The sequence below is a fragment of the Pyrus communis genome, chromosome 3 (assembly GCF_963583255.1).
Source record: "Pyrus communis chromosome 3, drPyrComm1.1, whole genome shotgun sequence".
In the NCBI taxonomy this organism is placed as follows: domain Eukaryota; kingdom Viridiplantae; phylum Streptophyta; class Magnoliopsida; order Rosales; family Rosaceae; genus Pyrus; species Pyrus communis.
In genome coordinates, this window is record NC_084805.1 from 25,619,312 (window position 1) to 25,642,953 (window position 23,642).

Below are 23,642 nucleotides of genomic sequence, written 5' to 3' on the forward strand. Positions count from 1 at the left end.
AAGAAAGAAAAGGCAGAGAAACATGTGGGCGTCCACTGCTTCTATTGCAAAAGGGTGTTACAAAATCGCCAGGCTCTAGGGGGTCATCTTAAGGTTCATAAGGAAGAGATCAACGCAAAGAGGAGCCAGAGGTATGCTAGCCATTTCAGCAACTCAGAAATTACGACTCACAATGCTCATCCTTTCAGCATGCTCCATCCTGAAATTTTTTCTGGAGTTGCTGAGAGCAATCCAAGTAATCTCATTGGTAAGTTAACCTCTCCTTTGAATTTCTCCAAGAGATTCTACTCCAATCAAAATAGCCAGGTGAATGTGAGGTTTGTGAGCAAGTCCTATGAGAACAATACGAGCGCCATGCCTCCAAAATTTTCATCTAGCAGTGGTCATGCCAAAATCCCAGATTCTAAACCTTTATCCTTTATGGCTGCATCCTGTTGTACCGCAGTACCAACTGGTATCCCTTCCGGCCCATCATTCTCTTTTGTCATAAATGGTGTTTGTGAGCTTAATAATGATCAATTTCAATCTTTTATGGATGGTATGCCATACCTTCAGGCTCACATTGATGGTATAATTTCATATCATGTGAAAGCTGTAACTGATCTTGATTCAGATCTCCGCTCAAATCAGTCAGCTGGCTTCAAGGAACCTAGTACTGGTGGTTCCTTGCCTCCACATCCCAGTCAATCTTCTGGCCAAGGCGAAATCGGTCAGTGTAAGACAGAGACTGTCTTAACCTCTAAGAAAAGGAAGCGGTGCTCCTTACATGAAGCCAGAGGAAGTGCTGAGATGATGCATGCACTAAAAGGGCCTAAGATCAACTCTGAGCTGTCAATGGAAACAGATAAGCCTCCACATCTCAGTCAATCTTCACGCCAAGGTGAAATTGGCCTGTATAAGACACAAACTGCATTAAACTCTATAGGAGGTAAAAGACACTGCTTTGGTGAAGGAGGTGGAAATGCTGAGATCATGAATGCACCGTCAATGGAAAGCGATAAGCCTCCAAAGAGAGAGCTTCTTCTTTTTAAAGATTCAGAGAACTGCTTTTCAGGATCAGGAATAGCTTCGAATGTGAAGGAGGAAAACCAAACAAATCTTGATCTCTCTCTACATCTGTAGCTTTGTATCAGCTATATTACAAAACTCTGAGCTAGCATGGACCAGATAAGCCTTCAAAGAGCTTTCTAGAGATGAAACTCCTTTTTATGGGTCACAAATAACTTTTATGCGAAAGAGGAGGGCCAAATAAGTCTAGACCGGTCTCTAATTTGTAGCTTTATCTATGCAATGTGTTTGTAAGCAGTGAATATTATAAATAGATATGGGTTTGATAAAGGGACATTAGCTCTCTCTCTCTCTCTCTCTAAAAATGAAAAGAAATCTTTTTTTTTTTTTTTTTTTTTCATTTATGACTTAATACTTTTCTGATTCTATATCTGCACATCTGGTTGTCTTTCTGTTTCTTTTTCATCCTAGAAGTAAATGTATTGCGTTAGGAAAATAGACTGATATGGTTATTGTGGTGTGCCTCTTTACTTTACTACTATTTATATATAGTCTGCACCTTCAGTTTGGTGGAGTTACCAATCCACTTAAACTTGTTTACGTCTTATGAGCATCTTGGATTATTGTTGTCTTATACATTATTATCCTGAATATGATAAGGTTTTCAAGTCTTGGTGTCCCTCTTTCTGTTCTATCTTTACAATGCATATAATTGTCTGATTTACCTTACATGATTAGTAAGCAACAAAGTTGTTGCAACAAATTTATTTCTGTTATTCAATAGGGATGCACAGTAGAGAAAAGTACCTTGTCGGTAACTGACATATGGTCCTTGCACTCTCAGAACTACTTGTTATTTTTTATTCTTAAACATTTTGCAGTTGTATGCGCAGAGAAATTGGTGCGATTATTACCTGTGATCCTGGTGGTGTAATTGGATCAGTCAGTAATACACATCTATGGGGGACACGCTTGAAATGTTCACTTTAGTGTCTGCATATGGCCTCTTCTTTGAAGGCGGCAAACGGCCTGGCTCTTGCTGGAGCTTTTGTTGGAAAATTGCTGTATGCCAATTACGGCATTGACCCGTTGAATCTATATTTCATATATTGAGAGAGATTGCAGCAGAGCTCAAAGCATTTGGGAGACATCAGAGTGCCAAACCAGCTCGTTACTCCCTTTATTGGATTATATGGCCTGAATGCTGGCTAATCCTTAAAGAAAAACACCTGTAATGTGATAATCTTGAAAGGAGTAGCCTGTTGATTTCACATGTTGGTATCTGTGGGAGGTTGGCTGGACGCCAGTTCCCCTATTCTCGAAAACCGACTGGAAGTACAGGTCTTTCTTGCTTGGGAGCCTCCTGAAATGGAATGGCAGAATATGAATGTTGATGGGCCGAGGAGAATGGCATCTGGCGGAATTAGAGCAGGGGAAGTTATTTAGACCAATCTTGGCAGGGGATATTGAAGTAGAAATCTGGGGATTACAGTTTAGCTTGCAGTTTGCAATTTAGAAGAAAGCACTAAAGATGTATTCAGATTTCAGACGGACTTCGCTATTATTGTAAAATTGATGAAACAAGGTAATGTTATCCACCGTCGCCCCTTTTGAAGTGCAGATTTTTTATGCAGCAATTTGAACACTGTACATTACTGCATGTCTATAGAGAGAAGAATGCAGTGGCAGATGGGATGGCAAATGGAGCTACAACACTGATTTGGGAGTCTAAAGTGACCACGCTAAGCATCTTAGGGCTGTTTTTTATTTCCTCTTAGAGAATCGTGTTTAGACCTTCGTTGCATTATTTTTATGGAGTCATTGCAGGAAACTTACTGCTGCTTTCTTTTTCTTTCTTGGTCGATTGGACGTTGTTCTGTTTATGTGCAGATTGCAGATCATGATCAAGGATGTTAATGAGCAGTTGCAGTCATCTGTCAAGAGAAGCTATAGCTTCTTATTGGAAATTTATCCTATCCGGCTGAGTACGGTGAGAATTGGTAAATTATGCTCTCTCTATATCTATCTTCGCATGACATGTTAGGTGATGAGAGAGACATAAAACGTGAGTGTTTGAACCTATGAAGCCAAGTTTTTTCTCGCTAATAACACCGGTTGCTTTGATAGTTAATTGTTCTTTTCTGACCAAAACCAGATTATTAACAATGTGGTTTGGTTTGGTGACAGTCTATCTTTCACTGTTATCTTCCTAAATTCAGCAGACAAACCCAATTTGTATTTTTCTTTGAAATTGTCTGCAAACTTGGTATAAAGGGATTTTTGAGTAAAATGACACAGTTTTCCCTAATAAAAATTAAAATTGCAGTTTTGGGGTGGTAGGTGGTAGGTGGTAGGTGTTGTAAGCAAGCACGATTTGTGTGGATTCGGTTTCATTCCCACTTGTATTTCTTTCGTTATCAGTATCATCTCTAAAAGAGTAAAGACAAAACGTATCTCTAAGTTTATTCCTCACCAACATATTTGATATTTGTAGCCTTTTATTTATGGGGTTAGGACTTGAGAACACACGCTTTTGATATGCGTGTTTGTAGGGTTCATTTCGTAATGTATTTTAATGATCCAAACAATCTCTTTCATGTTTTTTTGTAGAATCGTATTCATCTTTTTTTTTTTTCATTATAAATAAATGTCCAGTGATTTTGGATTTATCTAATTTTTTTCGTAAGGATGATCTATGCAAGATATACTAAAATATAGACAGTTCAGATCGTTGTAATGCATGACGAAGTAGAACCTTATCATAGCAAATGGATGTAAACACCACTTTTCTGTCTCTTTCTTTTTTGGTTAATGAGACATCCTCTTTCTTCCCTTTTTGTTACAGGAGGATAATGGTATCTTTCTCCTTTAGCATTGTGGTACCTCCAACTCCAAGGTTTAATCACACCAAAATTCTTTTCTTCTTAGAAAAGGAGAATATCATATGGGAATTTACATGATAGAGAGTTGAGAACTTATTCTATTTTTGCATGAAATAATAACTTTGATTCTGATCTTTATTCGAAAATTTGTGTTAACGTGCAAGAGGTAACGATATTTATATCTTATACAAAAAATCGAAAATGAAATATTCAAGCTTTTAAGACTGTACGATCAGTAATGCGTTAAGATTATGTTACGTCAAATGTTTGAATAAAAGTAGATAATGAGATAACTACGAAAATAAGTAGAGTTCAAATAAGAGTGGTGTTAACTACACATCTCATTTTATTTTTTATATTTTTATTAATTTTTGGCCGTTGAATCGAATAAATTGAGAGAAACCAAATGACAAAATTAACAAAATTAACAAAAAAAATGTGTGAAGAATAAAAATGAATGTTTCGGTAAACCACCCAGCTGCTAGAATTGAACTTAAATTATCAATTAAAAACAACACTTGGAGCTATGGAGCTAAAACAAACGTAGATTAGGATTCTCTCATCTCCAAATCTCCTTCTTTCAACTTCTATCTCACTTTCTTCTTTGTTTCTCTTATAGAGACGTCAATGAAAAATGTTGATTTGGTTTAATTGTAATCGTTCAAATAAAAATGGATCTAAAAAAACATAGCGGAGAGAATCGTACTCCAATAAACGCATCAGCAAAGGGTTATCATCTATCTTTTTTTTTTTTTTTGGTAACAGGTTAGTATTTATCTTATTCTATAGTCAAATCTCCTTTTCAATATTTCTGTGTAAGTGTACAACCTCTTCCACTTTCATCAAGGAGCGTGCAAATCACTCTCCAACTTCTACCAAAACATTTCCCCCGTCTTTTCTCCCATGTGTATTTTTACTCGGTCATTGGGCGCGTGGTTATTCCTTAATCTAGCGTCAAAGAACCATGTTTGCCACATAATAAATAATCTTAGTTTATGGAGGAAGAGTGGGCTGATGGGTCACCACCTGCTCTTCCTATTTGGATGCAAATGCAAAAAGCAGACCTCTCTAAATCTCATCAAGTCACCATCTTTATATAACAATCTTTCAACCCTTTTCTGGTTGCAAGTTATTGTTCTTCTTGCCACTTTCTCTCTCTTCCTTCTTTATCTCTCCTACGCTGCTTCTGTTCATAAGTTGTACAGCTTGTTTGTGTTCTTCTGGGTTTAGTGTTTGATGGATGTTGAAGCTGAAAAGGTAACAAAAAGTTCGATTCTGTGTGATTTTTCCGAACTGGTTTTTTTCGGCGGTTGGATTTTTTGTGCTAAAGGACAAAAGATTGGATTTTGAGCTGCTTTTTGAGGTATTTTTGGTTTATCAGGTAGTGTGAATTTTGGGTGTTTTCTGTTTTTTCATCTTGGGATCAAATTTCATAGCTTTTGGTTTTGAATTTGGTGTTTTAATTGGAGATAGTGGTGATTGTGTGTATAGAAAGAACAAAGTTATGATTTGTTCATATATGTGAGTTAACTTTGGATGTTTAGATTATGATCATGTAAAATAATTTGCTGCTGTAATTTTGTGTAAATTTGGATAGTGGGATTGCTTTATTTGCACAAAATCTGTGAAAGATAAGTACTTTTCTTAGTAAGATTATCGGAGACGAAATATAGGAACTAAGTTGCATGTAAAGTAAGGGTTTTGGTATATTTTGCTCAAACGGGGAAATATGCAACGGGTTAGATTGTCCTCCCAACAGGCGCCGGTACACAAGCTAGGGGATTCTCAAATTGCATTATCCCCGAAGTTTAGGTTAGCGGTTATCCAGTCTTCGTTGTTGAATCCTTCCCCGGAATTAGAGTTATCTCTTGAGGAAAACCCCCTCATTCCTGGCCTTCCTGATGATGTTGCACTTAACTGTCTCCTTCGGGTTCCAGTCGAAAGCCACACAGCAAGCAAAGCTGTCTGCAAGCGTTGGCATCTATTGTTTGGTAGTAAAGAGCGGTTTTTCACTCGAAGAAAAGAATTAGGCTTCAAAGACCCTTGGCTTTTTGTCTTTGCCTTTCACAAGTGCACTGGAAGGATTCAGTGGCAGGTTCTTGATCTCACTAATTTCTCTTGGCACACTATCCCTCCCATGCCCTGCAGAGACAAGGTTTTTCCCCATGGTTTCAGATGTGTTTCGATGCCCCGTGAAGGAACTCTCTTTATTTGCGGTGGTATGGTCTCTGATGTGGATTGTCCGCTTGACTTGGTCCTGAAATACGAAGTTCAGAAGAATCGGTGGACTGTAATAAATCAGATGATAAGTGCTAGGTCTTTTTTTGCAAGTGGAGTTATTGATGGGAAGATTTATGTGGCTGGAGGAAACAGTTCAGATCTTTTTGAGCTTGACTCAGCTGAGGTTTTGGATCCTGTTAAAGGGTGTTGGCATCCCATAGCTAGCATGGGAGCAAATATGGCCTCTTATGATGCAGCAGTTCTCAATGGAAAGCTTCTTGTTACAGAAGGCTGGTTGTGGCCTTTCTTTGTCTCTCCCAGGGGTCAGGTTTATGACCCGAGAGCCAATAATTGGGAAAGCATGGCTGTTGGACTGAGAGAAGGCTGGACAGGTTCAAGTGTGGTGATTTATGGCCATTTATTTGTGGTCTCAGAGCTTGAAAGGATGAAGCTTAAGGTTTATGATGCGGATACTGATTCTTGGGAACCAATAGAAGGACCCCCTTTGCCAGAGCAGATCTGTAAACCCTTTGCTGTTAATGCCTGTGATTGCATGATATATGTTGTGGGTAGGAACCTTCATGTTGCTGTGGGTCAAATCTCAAGGGTTAGCCGTAAAGGAACTTGCGAGAAGAAGTGGAGCTTTGGTGTTCGATGGAATGTGGTTGATGCGCCGCATTGTTTCTCTGACTTAACGCCCTCAAGTTCACAGGTCCTGTTTGCTTAGCTTGTCAATCTCTTTCATCATGTTCTGCCACTTTGTATGTCCTTGAATAAGTTCTGGTTATATAAAATACCTAAGCTGTAAAAAGCGAATGGATGTGTGTAAAATGGCTTTGTGTTATTGGAATGTATTCAAGTATATGGTTGTTTTTCCTCTGTTTATATGTTTGTTAATCTTTTGTTTTCTCTTCCTTTCTTACCTTGATTTCTCATTGTTTGTTGTGTATACTGTTGTACCCTTGCTTGGATACCCCAGATATTTTCCCCATGTTTTCGGATGAACTTTATATTTGGCACTATTTTTTTCAGACATATATTTGGCACTATTGAATACTATATATCTTTGCAACAGAGAAACTAGTTTATTCAGTACCGAAACCAGTAGTTACTCTTGTATCAACTTCCTCTATTAACTGGTTTGTGCTGTATTCCGTAACCTTGTTTTCAGTAAGTGCCTATTTAGTGACAGTTTGATATTTCGATTTTGAGAATTCTGATCAAAACCAAAGCAATGAACTTCAAGCATCGTAAGAATGAGGTCGGCGATGCATCAAGTGGGTAAGTGTGAACCATTGTTCTTTTACAAAGTGTTAGCTTAGTATTGATGTATCTTACCCTGCTGCATAATATCTCTATTTTCCTTAGTAGTTTTTCCTCTGATGTATGCCTAAGATCTTATTCTCGAGGCTTTTCTCTATTCGGCCACTATGTGACATATGATTCAGTCGAGCTAGCTACCTTTGCTCCTTATTGGGTGTCGTTTGAACAAATGACTGCATAATCATATTCCAAATGGAGTAGATGCTAGGTTTACGTAATCCTCCAAGATTTTCTTTGGTTTACAATGTCCATAGTGTTTTCGTACGTGATTTTAGTAAACCCTTGGACAAGTTGCTTTCGTGATAGGGCGCTGCATCAGATTTTTCAGCGCTTTGCAGTTATGGGGATCGACATCTGGATTGATCACAAAGTTGTGTGAGCTTCAAAGAAAAGGGTGAAGGTAGGTATAGCTGTCCTGGAAGGCTGGAACCAAACTGTTGGAGGGCCATGGCCTTAATTGAGTTCCAGGATTGTTCAATAATTGGGAGTTATGGAGCATTTGTGGTATTTGTGGTTGAGAAGAGCTGGATTTGGGGTTGAAAAGGACACCACAACAGAGAGGATGAGGCAACAGCTGGTGCTACCAGTTTACATACAGCTTGGAGTTGAAGAGTCTTGTGAGGGGAGAAACTCCCATATCCCTTGTTTCATACCGCTCTCATTCTCTCTCATCACATGACTACCCATGTGATGAGAGAGAGAGAGAGAGAGAGAGAGAGAGGGGGGGGGGGGGTATGAAACGAGGGATATGTGAGTTTTGTGAATGTGAGCTATTTACCAAAAAGCGTAAAAGCAGAAGAAGCTTGACTCCTACTGTACATCAATGTTTAGTATATATTGCGTTATAAGTGACTTTGCTTCACCAGTTAAATCCTCTAAAGAAATTTAGTGCACACCCGATCGTTAAATTAAGCAGACATACATTGACGTACTTTAGAATCTCAGAAAACTGGATGCATTATGTGGGGTTATGTGAAACAAAGTGCCTATGATTGTTACTGAAAGCGAAGTGTCAATGGCACCTCAACGTTCTCGAAATTAGTAAACTGTAAATGGTTACTTGCTTTCCTAAATTTTTACCGTGTACGGTGTACTGGGATGTATTGGGCTTCTTAGTTGTTCATTGTAGTTTACTATTTTTTTTTAGCTAAAATGATTTCTGAGATTGTTATAACTTTTCGTTTGGTTCTTGAGATTTGAAATCAATAAGAGTTGTATCTGATTTTGTTTACTATCAATCATTTTGATCATTCCGTGAAAAATTATGTTAAATAAGAACCAAAATGATAAAAATATCTTTTGTTTAATAAACAATGGGCCAATAAGTGGGCTTTGATGAGGGTTGGGTGGTGGTGAGTATAGCCCAATCAGATGGCATTATCAAGTGCACTCTTCGTTGGCGCAAGGTTTAAGAAAACGACACCGTTGTCAGTTGAGCATCGAGAGTGAAGAGAATCGACGAAGCAGAACCGCAGAGAGGAAAGGAGAAGAAGAAAATGGGGGCAATAACGGCCTCAGTGATTGCGATAGTGGGTGTGGTTCTCGGTTGGATCGCCATCGAGATTGCCTGCAAACCTTGCCTCGAACAGGGCCGCCAAGCCATCGATCGCAGCCTGAATCCCGACTACGATCCCGACGACGACGGCAGCGTTTCCGCCGACATCAGCGCTCCTCTCAACCCTCCCGCCCTCAACAACACCGCCGCGGATCTCGAGGCGGAGGATCCCAAAAGCGCCGCTGCCATCGCAGCTTCTTCTCATTCCGATGCCATCAGGGCCGTCTGATGGGCTTCCTTTTCCTTTTCCCATCATACAATTACATTGTTGCTTTCAATTTTTCTTTTGTATTTTATTATTATTTATTATTTTGGTTAAAATTAAAATAGAGGAAAATCGATGTAATTATCTAATTTTGTATGAAATGTAATTACAATGAGAAATGTGCTTTTATGCCCTCCGTTGGTGGGACTGGTCTTCAAGCAAAGATCAATTCTCAAGGCTAAATTAGTACAATAACTCCGGGGATCGCGGTTATTTATCGACAACGATCATGCTTTATTCCACTAAGTAAAATCGGTTGTATGAATCGTGATTGTTTAAGGGAATGTGCAAATCCGAGTAAGAGGGAATGTGCAAATCCGAGTAAGGATTCGCCGTCGATATCGATGGTGAGTAACTACCTTGTCACATTGTTGTATAAACCGATACAACCGGAAGCGGATTTTCGTCGACTTGACATTCAAGGCACGAGTTTTTGGGAAGCTTATGGTGCAGCGAAAATTCTACAAAAGATTTTTGGTTGAAAATTGAAATTCACAAAACCGAGTAAAAACGGAGTGAAAAATGCGATTGTTGGAAAGGAAACGTGTGCCAAAAGACGCGTTTGTCACACATACAACAACACTCGAACAGAGAAGAAACGAAACTACCAGGAGTGTCAAGATATTCTTCTTTTTTTTGTCTTTGTTACATATTACCCTATTTCATAAGAACAAGGAAAAAATCCGCAATTCATTCACGCAGTCGACTCTTTTCGCAGGAATACAGATCTGAAAACGAAGATTAAATATTCTTTACAATCAAGTATCGACCGCCAACAAAAATTTAAGAGAAAGATAAGAACTACAAGTCGCTGTACATGAATCAGACGGGACTGGACCGTACCATCCTGTGTCTTCCCTCCCGAAGATGGAATAAGTCTTTCCCGTGTCATTTACAGAGGAGAAAGCTTCAAAATCTGCAGGGTTTCCTTTATTATGCTAGGTAGTTGTAAATTTGAGGGTTGTTCTTGTCCCGTTCTAGATACTCCCGGTCAATCAGGCTTTCAATCCTTTTCTTCAAATCCGCCGGCTTTATCGGAAATTTAAGCTGCTCACCAGAACAAACACCAACACCACACAATTTCCCTCAATATTTTTACTCACTCATTCCTTATTTCCAGGCCCGTAAATGCTGGTTTATATAACTGAATGGATTTGAATGAAAAAATCAAATGAATTTTTACTTACCTGTTGGAACAGTTCTGTTATCAGAAGAGTGTGACTCAGCACCTTCCTAGTTTTCATTATCCGAACAATAGCAGCATCAACCTGCAATGCACCGGGTTACACAAAATTTTCAATCTAAAAGATAACAATCATTGGGATGTGACCAGCACGCGAAATAGGGGAAAATCTGGAACCCAAAGAAAGGTTGACCTGATATTGGCGGTCTTGGAATACTCTTTCAGTGGTGCTCGTGTTCTCCTCCACTGTTTCCTTCATTTGGATCGCATTCACCTGCATCCATCAAAATAATGTAAGCAACATCATGGGAGTGGTCCAAAATAAGGTCACCCTGCAGTGAACCTGAGTGGTTTTTAAAGCACAGGAGAAAACTGAGAGGACAATATTTTCATATAAACAAATTCACTTTTCTAACTTCTCAGATTTAGACGTGTTTTCTGCATATGCAGCTTGAGACCTTTTTGATAACCATTGTTCATTTGGGCTAATGGACATCCAAATCAAATTTACCTTTATGCGGTAGAGAGGAGCAATGAAAGTGTCATTGAATGTAAATGTATCACCATCATCCACGTCTCTCCCTTTGGGAAACTAAAGCACAAATTAGAAAAAGGAAAAAGACAAAAAGTAAGGATAAGACCCAACATTTCCAATTATGTTACAGATAGAAATTTTGCATATGAATCTGGAAATTCATCCAAGCACCCACCTTTTGTAGGACACGAACTTTTCCACATGCAAGGGACTGCAGAGTTCTTCTGAGTTCCTTATCCTCAATGCCAGTTGAATCCTTAATGTCTTCAAGGCTTAGCTTCTCAGCATCATTAAACAGCATCAAGACAACAGTCTGGCAAACCAAATGAATATAGTTCAATCACTTACACAAGTAGAATTTAAAGAATTCTCCTCAATAACAAAGAATTAATGCTGGAAAACATAAGCATAATGGCCTAGAAGTGACCAACCTGAAACAGAGAAACTGCAAGCTCCTTTTTGCCTTTAGGAAAATCTGCTTTCAAGACACAGTGACCTAATGAATTTTGCCACATTAAACGCCTACCACTGTACTTGCTTAGGTAAAACTCCTTGAAGATATCCTGTTGGACAATGAAAAATGAGTCAGAAGATTTACTAAGTACAATAACCTTGCCAGTAACGAAAGCATCTGTTGAGTAGCATGTACTTACCTGGTATACATTCAATTCATGAGGAAGTCTAACATCCATGGGAGGATAAGTTGGCCAGTACCTGTACCAAAGCACCACTTAGAACTCCTAGCAGATATGGAGAAAATTGTAAGAAAAATAAAAGTCAGGTTATAAGTTAAGTTCTTCGCAATAGGTTCCATATGTTCTCTCACTAAAATGTATATTCTTAATAATAAGGTCTATGCACAAACTAATACGTTTAAATAATATAGTATATATCTTGTTTGACAGAATGCAATGAGGAAGAATTAGTTGGATATGACATATAAATCAAATTCACCAAACTTTATAAACAGTTGTAAAGTAGATCCAACTATTATAGGAAATAACAAAATAATTTGAAGCATACCCAGTTGTAAGGACATGAACACTCATCTCAATCCCTGATGGGAGTTTTGTCCTGGCCTGGGATGATTGTCTGAAGGACTCGTTTATCTCTTTTGAGAGTTCAATATCCTGAAAAGATGTACATGCAATGAAAGAATTTAATACCCTTACATATATCTCTGGCCACATGTGAATCACAAATCCATCCCTATATAAAGTAAATATGATTTTGAGAAGAACTGAAGAAAGTAGATGATACATAAAGTGCTTATGAATCCCAAACTAACTACAAGAGCTCATATACAAATGGACTTTGTGGACCTTAGCCCAGTGCTATAATATTTACTTTTCCCCTGTTGCCCACCAATGAAAAGAAAAAAACCTACAACCCATAACATCAATAAATATGTTTTTTTTTTTTTTTTTTTTGAACAAACGATATTATTTACACTAAGAGGAGGGGAGGGGAGGGTTGGGGGGTTGGGGGGGGGGGGGGGGGGGGGGGGTGTGTGGGCTTAGCCTCACAATGGGCTAGCAATAATGTGATTCAAGAATCGAACCCAAGAAAAACAGAAAACAAATAAAGTAAAACATTCACAATGAGAATCCAATTGTTCCTTCATTTCGATTACCCTTTCCTCCTATGATGCATACCAAACAACACGAGAGAAGAAAACACTCCTCTCCATCCTTCCTACTTTTCATTCCTTTTGCAACATACCCTAATCCATCCTCCCTAGTTTCCTTCCCAAGTACTAATCATAGTGTTACATGAGCAAAATGGTTCACTTAGACCCCCTGATGTGGTAACGCAGATTGTGATCAATTAATGGCCATCACATTTCTTCAAGATACATGTTTCATGTATCCAAATAATGCTTTGCACAGCTAATCACGTCTATAATATTTAACAATATCCAGCAAGAGTACTCGCCAAAAGATAACAGCGAAAAAGTAAAGCCTAGAAAATATGTTAATCATGCTGTCAATTACACCACCTTCCAGAGTCCAGCATGTAACATGGAGTTGCCTAAATTAATACAAGAATTCATTAAACTTAGCAGTTAAACAAGCCTGTTTGAGATCCTTTTCCATATTTTACATCCTACAGAGATAAGCAACGTTGGGCCTGGAATAAGTTTAAGAACTAATCAACCCAGACAATCTTGACCTCACTTTTTTATGCCTTAAAAATTGCACTCTATAAAAGTTAATCTGATGCATCTCGTCAATCCAAAGAAAAGTAGATCAGCAAGGACAAATTCTGCCACCCCCAATTTTGGCATGAAATACTGGAGGCAATAATAATTAATCACTGCGATTAAACATATGACTTAGAAAATATACATACCTTAAACATTCCTTCGAGTTTGTTTGTAAACTGACTGCCACACTCGGTCTTCAGCTGTACAGAGATGAAATTTGGTCAGTACAATCAAGTGACAGAGATCTCATTTAAATATAAGTCATAGAAAATCAAAATCCATTATTTACCTTGGAAATCATAGACTTCTCTGCGTCAATAGAAGCACTCTTTCCCAAAAGAAGCCTTTTTGCAAGATCTTTCTTATAAAATGCTTCAAACACGTCCTTACCCTGGATTAAAAAAAAAAAAAAAAAAAAAAACCTTAAATCAGTATCTAGACAGACATGAGCAACTAAGTAACAAGGGTTTCCAAGCATGGATAAGAGAAAACATGTTTACAAGAAATGCTAGTTAACTCAGGAATCAACTCATTAATTTGGACAATTACACTTCAATCTTACCTGTATAAACCTGAATAAAACCAAGACTTTGTCAAGCATTCCCTCCAATTCCTCTTCAGATGTACCCTTATTCCCAGCACGAAGCTTCTCGTCCAAAAACTTTGCTATCAGCTCAGCAGGTCGGTTCTACAATAGGAGAAAAAAAAAACTCTTGATTAAACATGTCTATTTAGATCTGTAATGAGCAGTGCATTAAACTTGAATTCAAAACACACTGGAAAAAGTGGGGAAGGGGGGAATGTAAATGGAATTAAACTGGCTACATTCAACTGAAAGACAATAAATCTATAGATGGTTATTAAATGTTATAACAAAAACTTATCCAAACTCTTATCATGTATCTACTATCATTTCTGCTAAATTCTGCCTTTCTTATGTCGCATCACTTGAAACCACGTCGAAGATTTCCCGTTGTAATATGAAGGAAAAGAAACACAAGCAAACATGGGAAAAGTCAATTAGATAAAAGACTACCTGTCGGAGATTAATTAAATGCTCGAAGGCATCCTTTATGGTGTTGCAGAATACTTCATTCTTGAAAAAGCTTTCTTCCCATATAGTGTCAAGAGAAGCCTTAAATTCCAAAAGAGAAGCAACCATTTCTTTATCTTTCTCTTCATCCATGATAATGCCCTGCCCTGTCCTCCGGATGTATGAGCTAAGCGCTTGCCTTAGTGATTCAAGGGCATTGACTCTGGAAAAAAGAGTGTGCATCCTTTGAAGGTCCTCAATGCGATTCCCATCCATCAGCAATGTGAAACCCTACAAGGGAAACCATAAGTACCTAAATTCAATACATAGGGGTAGAATTCAAAAACTTAAGGATAGAATAATAAAGTTCATAGCAAGATAAAAACCTTGTCGAGAATGGCTGGTATATGGCGATCTAAAAGCTGTTTTTCCGCTGTTGCAACTAAAGGCTTTCGTGTACTTGCATCCAGGTAGATTAAACATCTTTCATGTTCTTCATGCAACCTTATCTGCAACATATTATCCAAAAATCTCCAATGGTAGGCATAAGTCATCATAGTGACAAAGAGACAAGCTAGATAGGTGCAAGCAAAGTAATTGGAACAAGTCATTATGTTCAAAAAATTGAGATGAAAAGAAAAAATTGCTGAAGTAAATAGGCCTCATGAAGACTTGAGAGATGGAGAAAGAAATATGCACCTCCACATGCTTCAAGTAATCCGGAACATCTGCCTGCTGCATATATTTCATGCCTTCAGCAGCATAAAATTCAGAAGTACACTCAAGAAATGGCTTCTCAAAGCTTTCTGAGTAAATTCCTAAAGCTGTAAACATCTTCAAAAGATGGTTAAGCAGAGTCCTAGCCACTGCTTCACCTAATCTGGAAAACCAAGACCACAACATTGTAGATTTACTAGTTGCAAAAGCAAACCCAACAAATTAATAAAGATCCTTGTACTATGTTAATCAATCAACATTCAAGTCTTAGGTTTTAATTAACACCTGGCACTGAGCTTTTTACTTTAAGGTGCAAGTGCTCTATGGCACACCACATATCCTTTTATTACTCATCGCCTACCCATAAATAAGACAAAAATTTGGTGCTGCAAATGTCTACCCTCACAGACCCAACATCACGGAAGAAAAGGTTATTGAAAATATCATATTATTGTACAGAAAGTCAGTTTCTAGGTAAGATGATGAAAGGCACAATCTTGGCTATATATAATGAACTTCAATATGAGAAGTTTCCTTTTGAAACAAGAAGATCCAAATGCCCACAACATATGCCTACGAACATTCATCCATCAAAACCTCACTTAATTGACCCCCAATCCAACCATACAGCCTAAAACCCTCACTCATCTTCTAGAAATAGGAGAAATCTGGGAAGTAAGGACTTAAAATTTATGGTCTTGAAAGTTTACGATCATTTTTTGGACCTGCTTTTTTACAAACCAACCCACCACGAAAGTTATCTAATCTGTCCTACAACCTACCATTAATTGAGATTGGTGGAACATAACTTACCTTTCTTTCTCGATCATTCTTAAAAGGCCAGTGACAGTTTTGTGCTCAACTTCTGGAGACAGAGAAAGGTGTTTGCGGAAAAGCTGCAACCCCATGTCCCACAACGAACGAACATTTGGAGTTTGTTTCACGTATGTCCTATCAAGATATAAGGCTATACCGCGAATCATTAACATCTGGTCACAAAGGTCCTGCCAGCATCTCTCAACAAGTGATAAAAAAACCACTAAATCTGGGCTTTGGCCAACCAAAGATTGCAGCGCTGCAGCTATGTGTCTTTCACACTCCTTCTCAATTCGTTGATAAAGACTTCCTCCCATCTTGTGCAGGCAGAGATCATTAACAGCCTGAGGAGAACATGTTTTGCTTTCTGTTAACCCTAGTGCATGGAAAATTCATACTGTAGAACAAAGAGAAATGTGGTTGTTCTACCTGATAAAGCTTCTCCAAGTCACAAGAATCAGGTTTCTTTAAGAATATAGCAGAAATAGCTGATTTCAGCTTTGCCCATGTTTCCTCTTCAAAATTCGTGGGTAACGTGGGTTTAGCTTCATTGAGACATGAAAAAAATGAAGATGTAACTAGTCAGTAACCTTTTTTCAAAATGTAGTCAACTTACAAAGCAAAATGAGCATGTATTGGTGAGTAACTCTCTATCTTCATGTTTGAGTGTAAGCATGTCTGTGAGTTTGTGTGTGCAGAAACCAGCACAAGAACTTGCTGCAATGAAACCAGAAAACCAGCCCAAACACCAGCAGTCCAGAACTGATATCATATCAAGTAGAAACACTGTACATTTGCGAAGTTAACAAGTATTGTGTACTGCTACATCCACTCTTAACTAGAATTGCAGAAAAAGCATAAACTCTAGTCCAAACCCAATCATGCTAGGAAGAACATTACCTATGTTTGAATGGGGGATGTCAAAAGTACCAAGGAACTTTAAACTCAATTGTGAATAATATACTACAAGGACACTACAATGATTCGATGAAATACTTAAGCTATAGGTCATGCAAAACCCTCACCTTGTTCATGCACCAAATACTTCCTACACAGAGAGCAACTAGGAAAGCAATGACGAAACCTAATTATGACTACTATAAACAGAACTGGAACTTCCATAGTTCAATGACTGACCAGAAAGTGGACAAGGGAGTACTTGCCATCAAAGTCAGCTAGCGAATCACAGTAACCGCAGACGAAACAATTTCATCATAAGCATGCAAATTGCATGGGACACACGAGATTCGAGCACCAATGTCAAACTAAATTTGCAGAAGTACTAGCATGGAAAGAAAATTAAGGGCAAATACACATTCAAAAACATAAAAGAGTTTCTTGATTCGCGCCTTGCAAATGATACAGGTTGAAATTTTGCATAAAACCCACATGAAACTGAAGTATCCAAGTTAAACCCCACCTCTCAATTCCAACTAATTTAACAAATTGCATACCACCAAACCCAAAACCTAATTCGGCAAATTGCCCTAGTCCTCAAACTCCAAAGCTAAATCAATGATCCTATCCAATACTACAAAACCTAGAAATGACTATCTGAACCCAGTATATCAAAATTAGCCCCAAAATACGACATCGTATTAGGATCGAGAAGGCGTACCTTTGACGAGCTTGATGACAAGCTTCTTGGTAGAGGGCTGAGGGGGCTGCGCCTTTTTGCGGGATAAATTGGCGGCGATGCCTCGGGGAGAGGGGTCGTCGGGCTTGAGATCTTCGTCGAGGGACATGGAAGAGGGGTCGAATACGGCGTCGTTATCGGGGTCCTGGGACGGGTGAGTGTGAGGGTGGTGGTGGTGATGGTGGTGGAGGCCATTTTTGCTGGGATCGAGGGAACAGGCCACCGCCTGCGACTTGGCCTTTTTCATGGGTGGGCCGGCGGAAGAAGGGTTGAGAGAGGAGGAGGAGGAGGTGCCGCTGTGGTTGATCGCTGAGGAGCGTTTGTTGGGGTGAGACATCAAACTCATCAACAGCGCATTGTAAGTGAAAGAGATAGAGAGAGAAACTGAGGAGAGAGAAAGCGAGACGAAGATTTGAGAAGGCAGCTGCTGAGATAGATTAGAGCCCGATACGAGACAGAGATAGAGAGAGAAAGAGAAGAGAGAGAGAGTGTGTGTTAATTCATTTTTATTTTTTTTCTTTTTTCTTACGACCAAATATCTTTTTGAAAATAATGACTCAAGATTTCTTTTTTATGAGGTTTTATGAGTTTTTTTTTATTTTTTGACAAACGATAACATTAATGATTTAATTTTTTTAACAAATGATATTATCTATATTTAGAGGAGGAAACATTAGTGGGTTAATTGTTAATTATTAGACGGGAGGGTGATTGTGAGGATTGAATTCACACCAAAGCGCATATGCATGATTATTTTTCAATACAATAAAGCGTCATCTGCTAATTTAGTTCTTTTTTTTTTATCCATAACATTTTGTATGGTTTATATTTTGTTAAAATTGTTGTTTAGATTGTTAATGTTGTTATTAAATTTAATCTTTTTGTTGTAACTATCTAGAATCATAAATTCTGATAAGAAAACGTATATGATTATTACGAGCGCGATCAAGTGTTTGTTGATGTTCTAAAATTATTCCCGCATCTTTAAATGTGTTATTAAATCAAGGAAAGATATCACCTCCAGATCTCTCCCTCCAAAGCTCACCAATTAATTAATCTGGGATCTTAAAATTTGATCCAACGGCTACAAACATGGCTCTTTAAAAGTTATAATAATTTTAGTTGTTTGGTCAAATTTTAAAAGTCCGAATTAATTGATTAGTAGGTTTTGGTAGGAGAGATCCGTGGATCTCTTCGCTTAAATCAAGACTTGAATTTAGAGCCCTTCCGTACTCTCCTCACAATGCCCATTTGACTTGAGCTTCATTGTTGACTGGTGAGGGTGAGGATGAGGGTGAAAGTGTCGGGTGAGACCAAGAGATAAAATTACATTATGTTTAAAGGTCTTGATTTCTTTTAATGTAGCAGGAAAAATGTTGAACGTGATAAAGGATTAAATTTGTCCAATTCAACTGTTAGATTTGTTATATATAAGAAATTGTAGCAATGGTTTCTCAAATTTAACTCAATTGTAGCAATAGTCATTCTAACATAACTCATTTTGACGGAATTCTGACGGAGTTAACGAAAATGATTAAAGCTGCACGTTTTTTATGAGTTAAAATCATAATCATTGGTCCCTTAACTTCTTAAAACATGCAGCTATAGTCATTTTCTTCAATTCTATTAGAACTTTTGGCAAAATGAGTCATGTTCTATGCACATGAGCTGATCGAGGGGCAAATATGGAAAACCAAATGAGAAAAATTGTAGTAGTGGTCTCTCAACTTTAACCTAATTTGAGAAATGATCCCTCAACTTTAACTCAATTGGAGCAATAGTCTCTCAACTTTAACCCAATTGTAGCAGTGGTCATTTCAACATAACTCATTTTGACGGAGTTAATGAAAAGGATCAAACCTGTATGTTTTTTATGAGTTAAGAGACAAATGGTAATTGATTTTCAGTTAAGAAATCATTACTCTAATAAGGTTAAAATTAAGAAACTATTACTACAATTTTCTCAAAGTGAGATGGTCCAATTTAATTGAGTTTTCATGAAAGGGTCTTGGCCATTGGGCCACAGATTGCAGCCTAAAGAATTCCAGCCGTAAGCAAAGATAAGGGCAAGGCCCCAAGGGCAGCCCTATAGCGAGGTACTGTTCACTTCGAATGGTAATTACCCTTATGCAACTTCATCCATTAGGCCAGGACAATGACGGTACTACTCACAAATATATATTTTTAGTTTTTGGAGAATAGTTAAGTTATTTGATAATTCGCGGATATGTTAATTTTTTGATGCAGGATGAATAAGGGATGATTAGGTATTTATTGGAAAAAAAATGTATAATCTTGTTTGTATTTTCATAAAATATAACTTTAAATTTTTTCAGATTTTTAAAGCTCTTTTTCGTATTTTGTTCCTTTTGTTTTAATTTTGAACTTCGGAAATTATTAGACCGGTGGAGATTGGACGACAACCATTTACCCATGTATCCAGACGTATGAGATGTTGCTTTTGTACAGATGCAATCCACAAGACAATAGATGTTGTTGGCACTCTCATCCCTTGCGCATGTAATACACAAGCCAAACACGAAAAAACAAACAAACAAACAAACGTGGCTGACATCAATCATGCTTGTTGACGGAATGTCGAGCCTTAAATTAACGGGCATTTGGACGGGCATAGCTTGACCCACCCCTTGCCCTCCTTTTTCGGCCCGCTGTTGGGCAATTGCTTTGCCCTTGCCCAAAGGCAAAGGGCGGAAACACTCCAAGGATCCAGCCAATTAAGATGGAGGGCAGCCCACTTTAGTTCATTTGTAAACCCTGACGAGCTACCACCAAAGGCCAAAAAGTGCTCGATAAGTTTAGCATGAATGACAAAGTACATTTTTGCTCTTTTTCTTTGTTTATCTTTGATTGGGAAAAATGAGCTAGCCATGATACTATGGTTTAAATTCCTTTTTTTGCAAAAATCGAACATAAACCCCTCACTTACAAGTGAAGTGAAGAAAAACCTTATCAGACCGTAATACTAAGTGACTGCTTAAAAACAATTAGAAAAAAAGTTGAGCTCTTACACATTTTCATAATTTCCATGTTTGAAAATTTTCAAAACAACCAGTTTAGTTTATTTGGTATTTGGTATATATGTTGTCATATTTACTAATTGATGATATTCGAATTCATTTTGATACAGATTATTGGAAGTTTTGATTGAAGTTGAAAGGATTTTTGTTAGGAGTTTATTAGACGCAAATTAAATTGTTAGGAGTTTATCAGTGGATTGATATTTAACACCGTCGATGTCCTGAGGATTGTATCGATCAGGGACAAGATTCTTATGTCCCCCCGTTTCCCCGTTGATCGGGAAGTTTCCGTGGAGGAGGATGAATGACCTTATGAGTGAAATTTTTGTTCTACTGCTTTCATTCTTATAGTGTAATGTTGCATTATGACCGAAATTATCTACTTTCTAGTTTACTTTGTGAAAAATCGACAAAAAGTAAAAATCTTTTAGTCGTTCAGATAACGTTGCAAAAATTTAAATGTTCAACAAAATGACACAATTAAGTTAGATTTAACAAGCAACTGTTATTTTGCTAGTTTAACATATATCATTCGTAGTCTATTGGAAGTAGACTGTTGTGATTTTTACGTTAAAATAGCCAAACAAACTGGGATAGCTAGCTTGTTGGAGATGCTCTAATGCATGAATTTAGCACTTGTTCATAAAAATGAGCACTTTCACTTAGGAAATATAAAATATGTCACCGGTTAATGGACTTTGTTGTATCATGTTATACAATCCCATAACATTACTAATTACTTATGTGTTATAATATAGTGGATGACGAGTTTATAATTTATACATAGAAATTGTGTAAAACTATATAAAACGCAAGTTATGCATTGGTGGATTTGCATGTTAAGAATTTCTCACTCTATGGAAAGCCATATAACACCAAACAAAAAGAATCAAAAGGATGATGAGGCTTTTTCTTCTTTAACCAAGTCTAATTGCAGCGCCGACTTGCATGATGACCGGTGACCACCAAAATATGCGACCATGCTAGATGCGTACCATCTGCCTAGCTAAGCTAAAAAAGCAAAAGCTAATTATACACTTGAAAGGTTGTACTGTTACCCTTATCAAGAAATTCTCAACAATATATAACTATAGCCCAATAACCATTCTTGCTTTTCAACCTTTTGTGATCAATTCATTTAGCTTATCTTATCATGATAACGTGCTCTTTTTTTGCAAAATTCTGTTGTTTTTCAACATATTTGCATCGCTTTAACAAAAGAACAAAAGAAGGATATATATATATAATTTGCATGCATGGCTCTAGGGCTAGGTGACCCCTAAATGCAAGTGGTTTAGAAACGAAAAGATAAACTTAATACGTTATACGTCTACAAGCAAGTACTAGGTTCCAAGTCTTTAAATCTAAACTTCGCATTTATCGGATTTCACTACAAACTAGAGTTCTTAGTCATATACCAAACAAAAATGTTTTGCACTACCAGAAATTAGGGCTTGCCCTACAATATTTTATAACCCCAAAGAATTTTCAGTTGGTAGGGCAAAATTAGTCAACATTTAGGATTTACTCAAAATCTTTACACAACGGAAGACGCTCGTAGGGCAAGGTTGAATTCGTCGAGCAACATTTTAACTTTTCCCAACGGCCCAGTTCGTCAGCCATAGATTTCCTCTCTCGTTGGGCAAAGGGCCACAATGATGTGTAAAATTAACAAATTAAAATGCACGTATGGATATTATATACTATCAAATTGTTATATTTTCCAAACCATGCATCCACCCAGGTCTCGAGAATGATATATAGAGGATTGATCGATCCTTTAAAAGAAGCATGTCTTGAGTAAACATACACATGTGCAGCAGTGAGTATTCGTTCGTTCATGCATCACATTTGCACCGCTCTAACTTTTAAGCGCCTTTATTTTTTCTTCTTCCATTATGTTTCCCTCTTTAACAAAAGCATGCATGTTCTTTACGTATACAGATCCTTTTGGATCCATGACGAAAGAAAGGGAAAAAGATAGCATTGATCAACTAATAATTAATTAACTATGGACATGAACATAATCGTCTACGACCATGCATGTATCTTATTTTGATTGACTGAATATTCAAGTTATTTATTTATTTGTTTTATCAAATTGGAACCTCTTATAACATGTTAAAATTACAACACAGGTACAAGTGTCAACTAAGTACAACTTCTCTAGTAACTAAATTCTTGATATGGAGAGAATAAGTACATGCAAACTTAATTAATCCCCTACGTGGGAACCATGATGGACAAAGAAACACATAAGAACCATCGATATAGATTGGCCACAATAGATTAGTGGTGGCAGCATATCCAAAGCCTAGGAACACAAAAACCATAGCTAAGAAGTGAGGCCACACAAACCGCTAGGCGACATAAACATACAAAAAACATAACTAAGCCGAGAAGAAAATCACCATAGGCTTATCTCCACACAAAAAAGCAGGCTGCGTTGGTCCCAAGCTAGATTCACAACAGTTATAGCCCTTGGAGAGTAGATTGGACTCGAATCTGAAGCAAGGAAAACAGCTCAACCACTAATGTCGGGGGGCACAAGACCACTATGGAAACTAACTGATAAAAGGCGATTTCAACCCACCACAACTATAAGCCCGACTCAATCGATGAATCTATTATGAAATGAGAACATAGAGATAGTTTTGAGAATGACACTCTATTAAAGCATGGAAGTTGTTGCTCACAAAATAGTGAATAGAGAGATGGGAATAGGGAGGCGCTAGGAAGGGGTGGTCGATAAAAGGAGTAGAAGGAGAAAGAAGGGGGTTATCGCCGACCTCAAGCCGTCGCAAGAAGCCAGCGACTAGAAGAACTTTGGTTAGGGTTTGGTATTTGGGTCACAAGGGAGAGAAAAGGCAAGACTTTCTTTCTTTTCTTTTCTTTTTCTGACGAACGGAAAAAAAAAAAAAAAAAAAAGGTATCATTAAATTATAAAATGTGTCATCATGCGAAGAAAAAAAATAAACTAAGTGAGATTTAATGATGACTATTTTGCAATAAACGAATAGCTACTGAATATGTATTTTTTGATCAAAAACAAGCTCTACCAAAAGAAAAACCCTAACCGTCAACCCTATAGCCGTCGGCCTCTAGCTATGGCTGGGGGTCGGTGGCAGCATCTCCCCTTCCTCTCCTAGCTTTTCCTCCCTCTCTATCCCCTCTCTTCCCCATCACAACCATCCTTCACCCCGCCATACTCAAGTTTCTTCCCAC

General features: G+C 37.8%; 2 protein-coding genes across 2 annotated transcripts; one reads left to right on the plus strand and one right to left on the minus strand.

Annotated features, from left to right (window-relative positions):
* The first annotated feature begins 4,894 nt into the window (after positions 1-4,894).
* LOC137729227 (F-box/kelch-repeat protein At1g30090-like) lies at positions 4,895-6,966 on the plus strand. The gene has a single exon (XM_068468089.1). It carries the CDS (start codon positions 5,620-5,622, stop codon positions 6,835-6,837), a length of 1,218 nt encoding a protein of 405 aa, XP_068324190.1. The 5' UTR covers positions 4,895-5,619; the 3' UTR covers positions 6,838-6,966.
* Positions 6,967-9,877: 2,911 nt separating this feature from the next.
* On the minus strand, positions 9,878-17,846 carry LOC137729130 (cullin-4-like). The gene is made up of 17 exons (XM_068467971.1): positions 17,362-17,846; positions 16,173-16,288; positions 15,741-16,087; positions 14,910-15,090; positions 14,597-14,719; positions 14,214-14,501; positions 13,740-13,865; positions 13,467-13,568; positions 13,324-13,377; positions 11,995-12,101; positions 11,625-11,685; positions 11,403-11,534; positions 11,147-11,284; positions 10,948-11,028; positions 10,630-10,710; positions 10,441-10,521; positions 9,878-10,300 (listed from the first exon to the last, which is right to left on the minus strand). The coding sequence occupies exons 1-17, from the start codon at positions 17,723-17,725 to the stop codon at positions 10,187-10,189; spliced, it is 2,496 nt and encodes an 831-aa protein (XP_068324072.1). The 5' UTR covers positions 17,726-17,846; the 3' UTR covers positions 9,878-10,186.
* Between the last annotated feature and the right edge of the window lie 5,796 nt (positions 17,847-23,642).

Coding starts and splice junctions, on each gene's coding strand:
- LOC137729130 (XM_068467971.1), bottom strand. CDS start 17,725: ATGAGTTTGATGTCTCACCCCAACAAACGCTCCTCAGCGATCAACCAC. Junction 11,686..11,994: donor GTTCATGTCCTTACAACTGG/GTATGCTTCAAA, acceptor GCTTTGGTACAG/GTACTGGCCAACTTATCCTC. Junction 10,522..10,629: donor TCCAAGACCGCCAATATCAG/GTCAACCTTTCT, acceptor GGTGCATTGCAG/GTTGATGCTGCTATTGTTCG.
- LOC137729227 (XM_068468089.1), top strand. CDS start 5,620: ATGCAACGGGTTAGATTGTCCTCCCAACAGGCGCCGGTACACAAGCTA.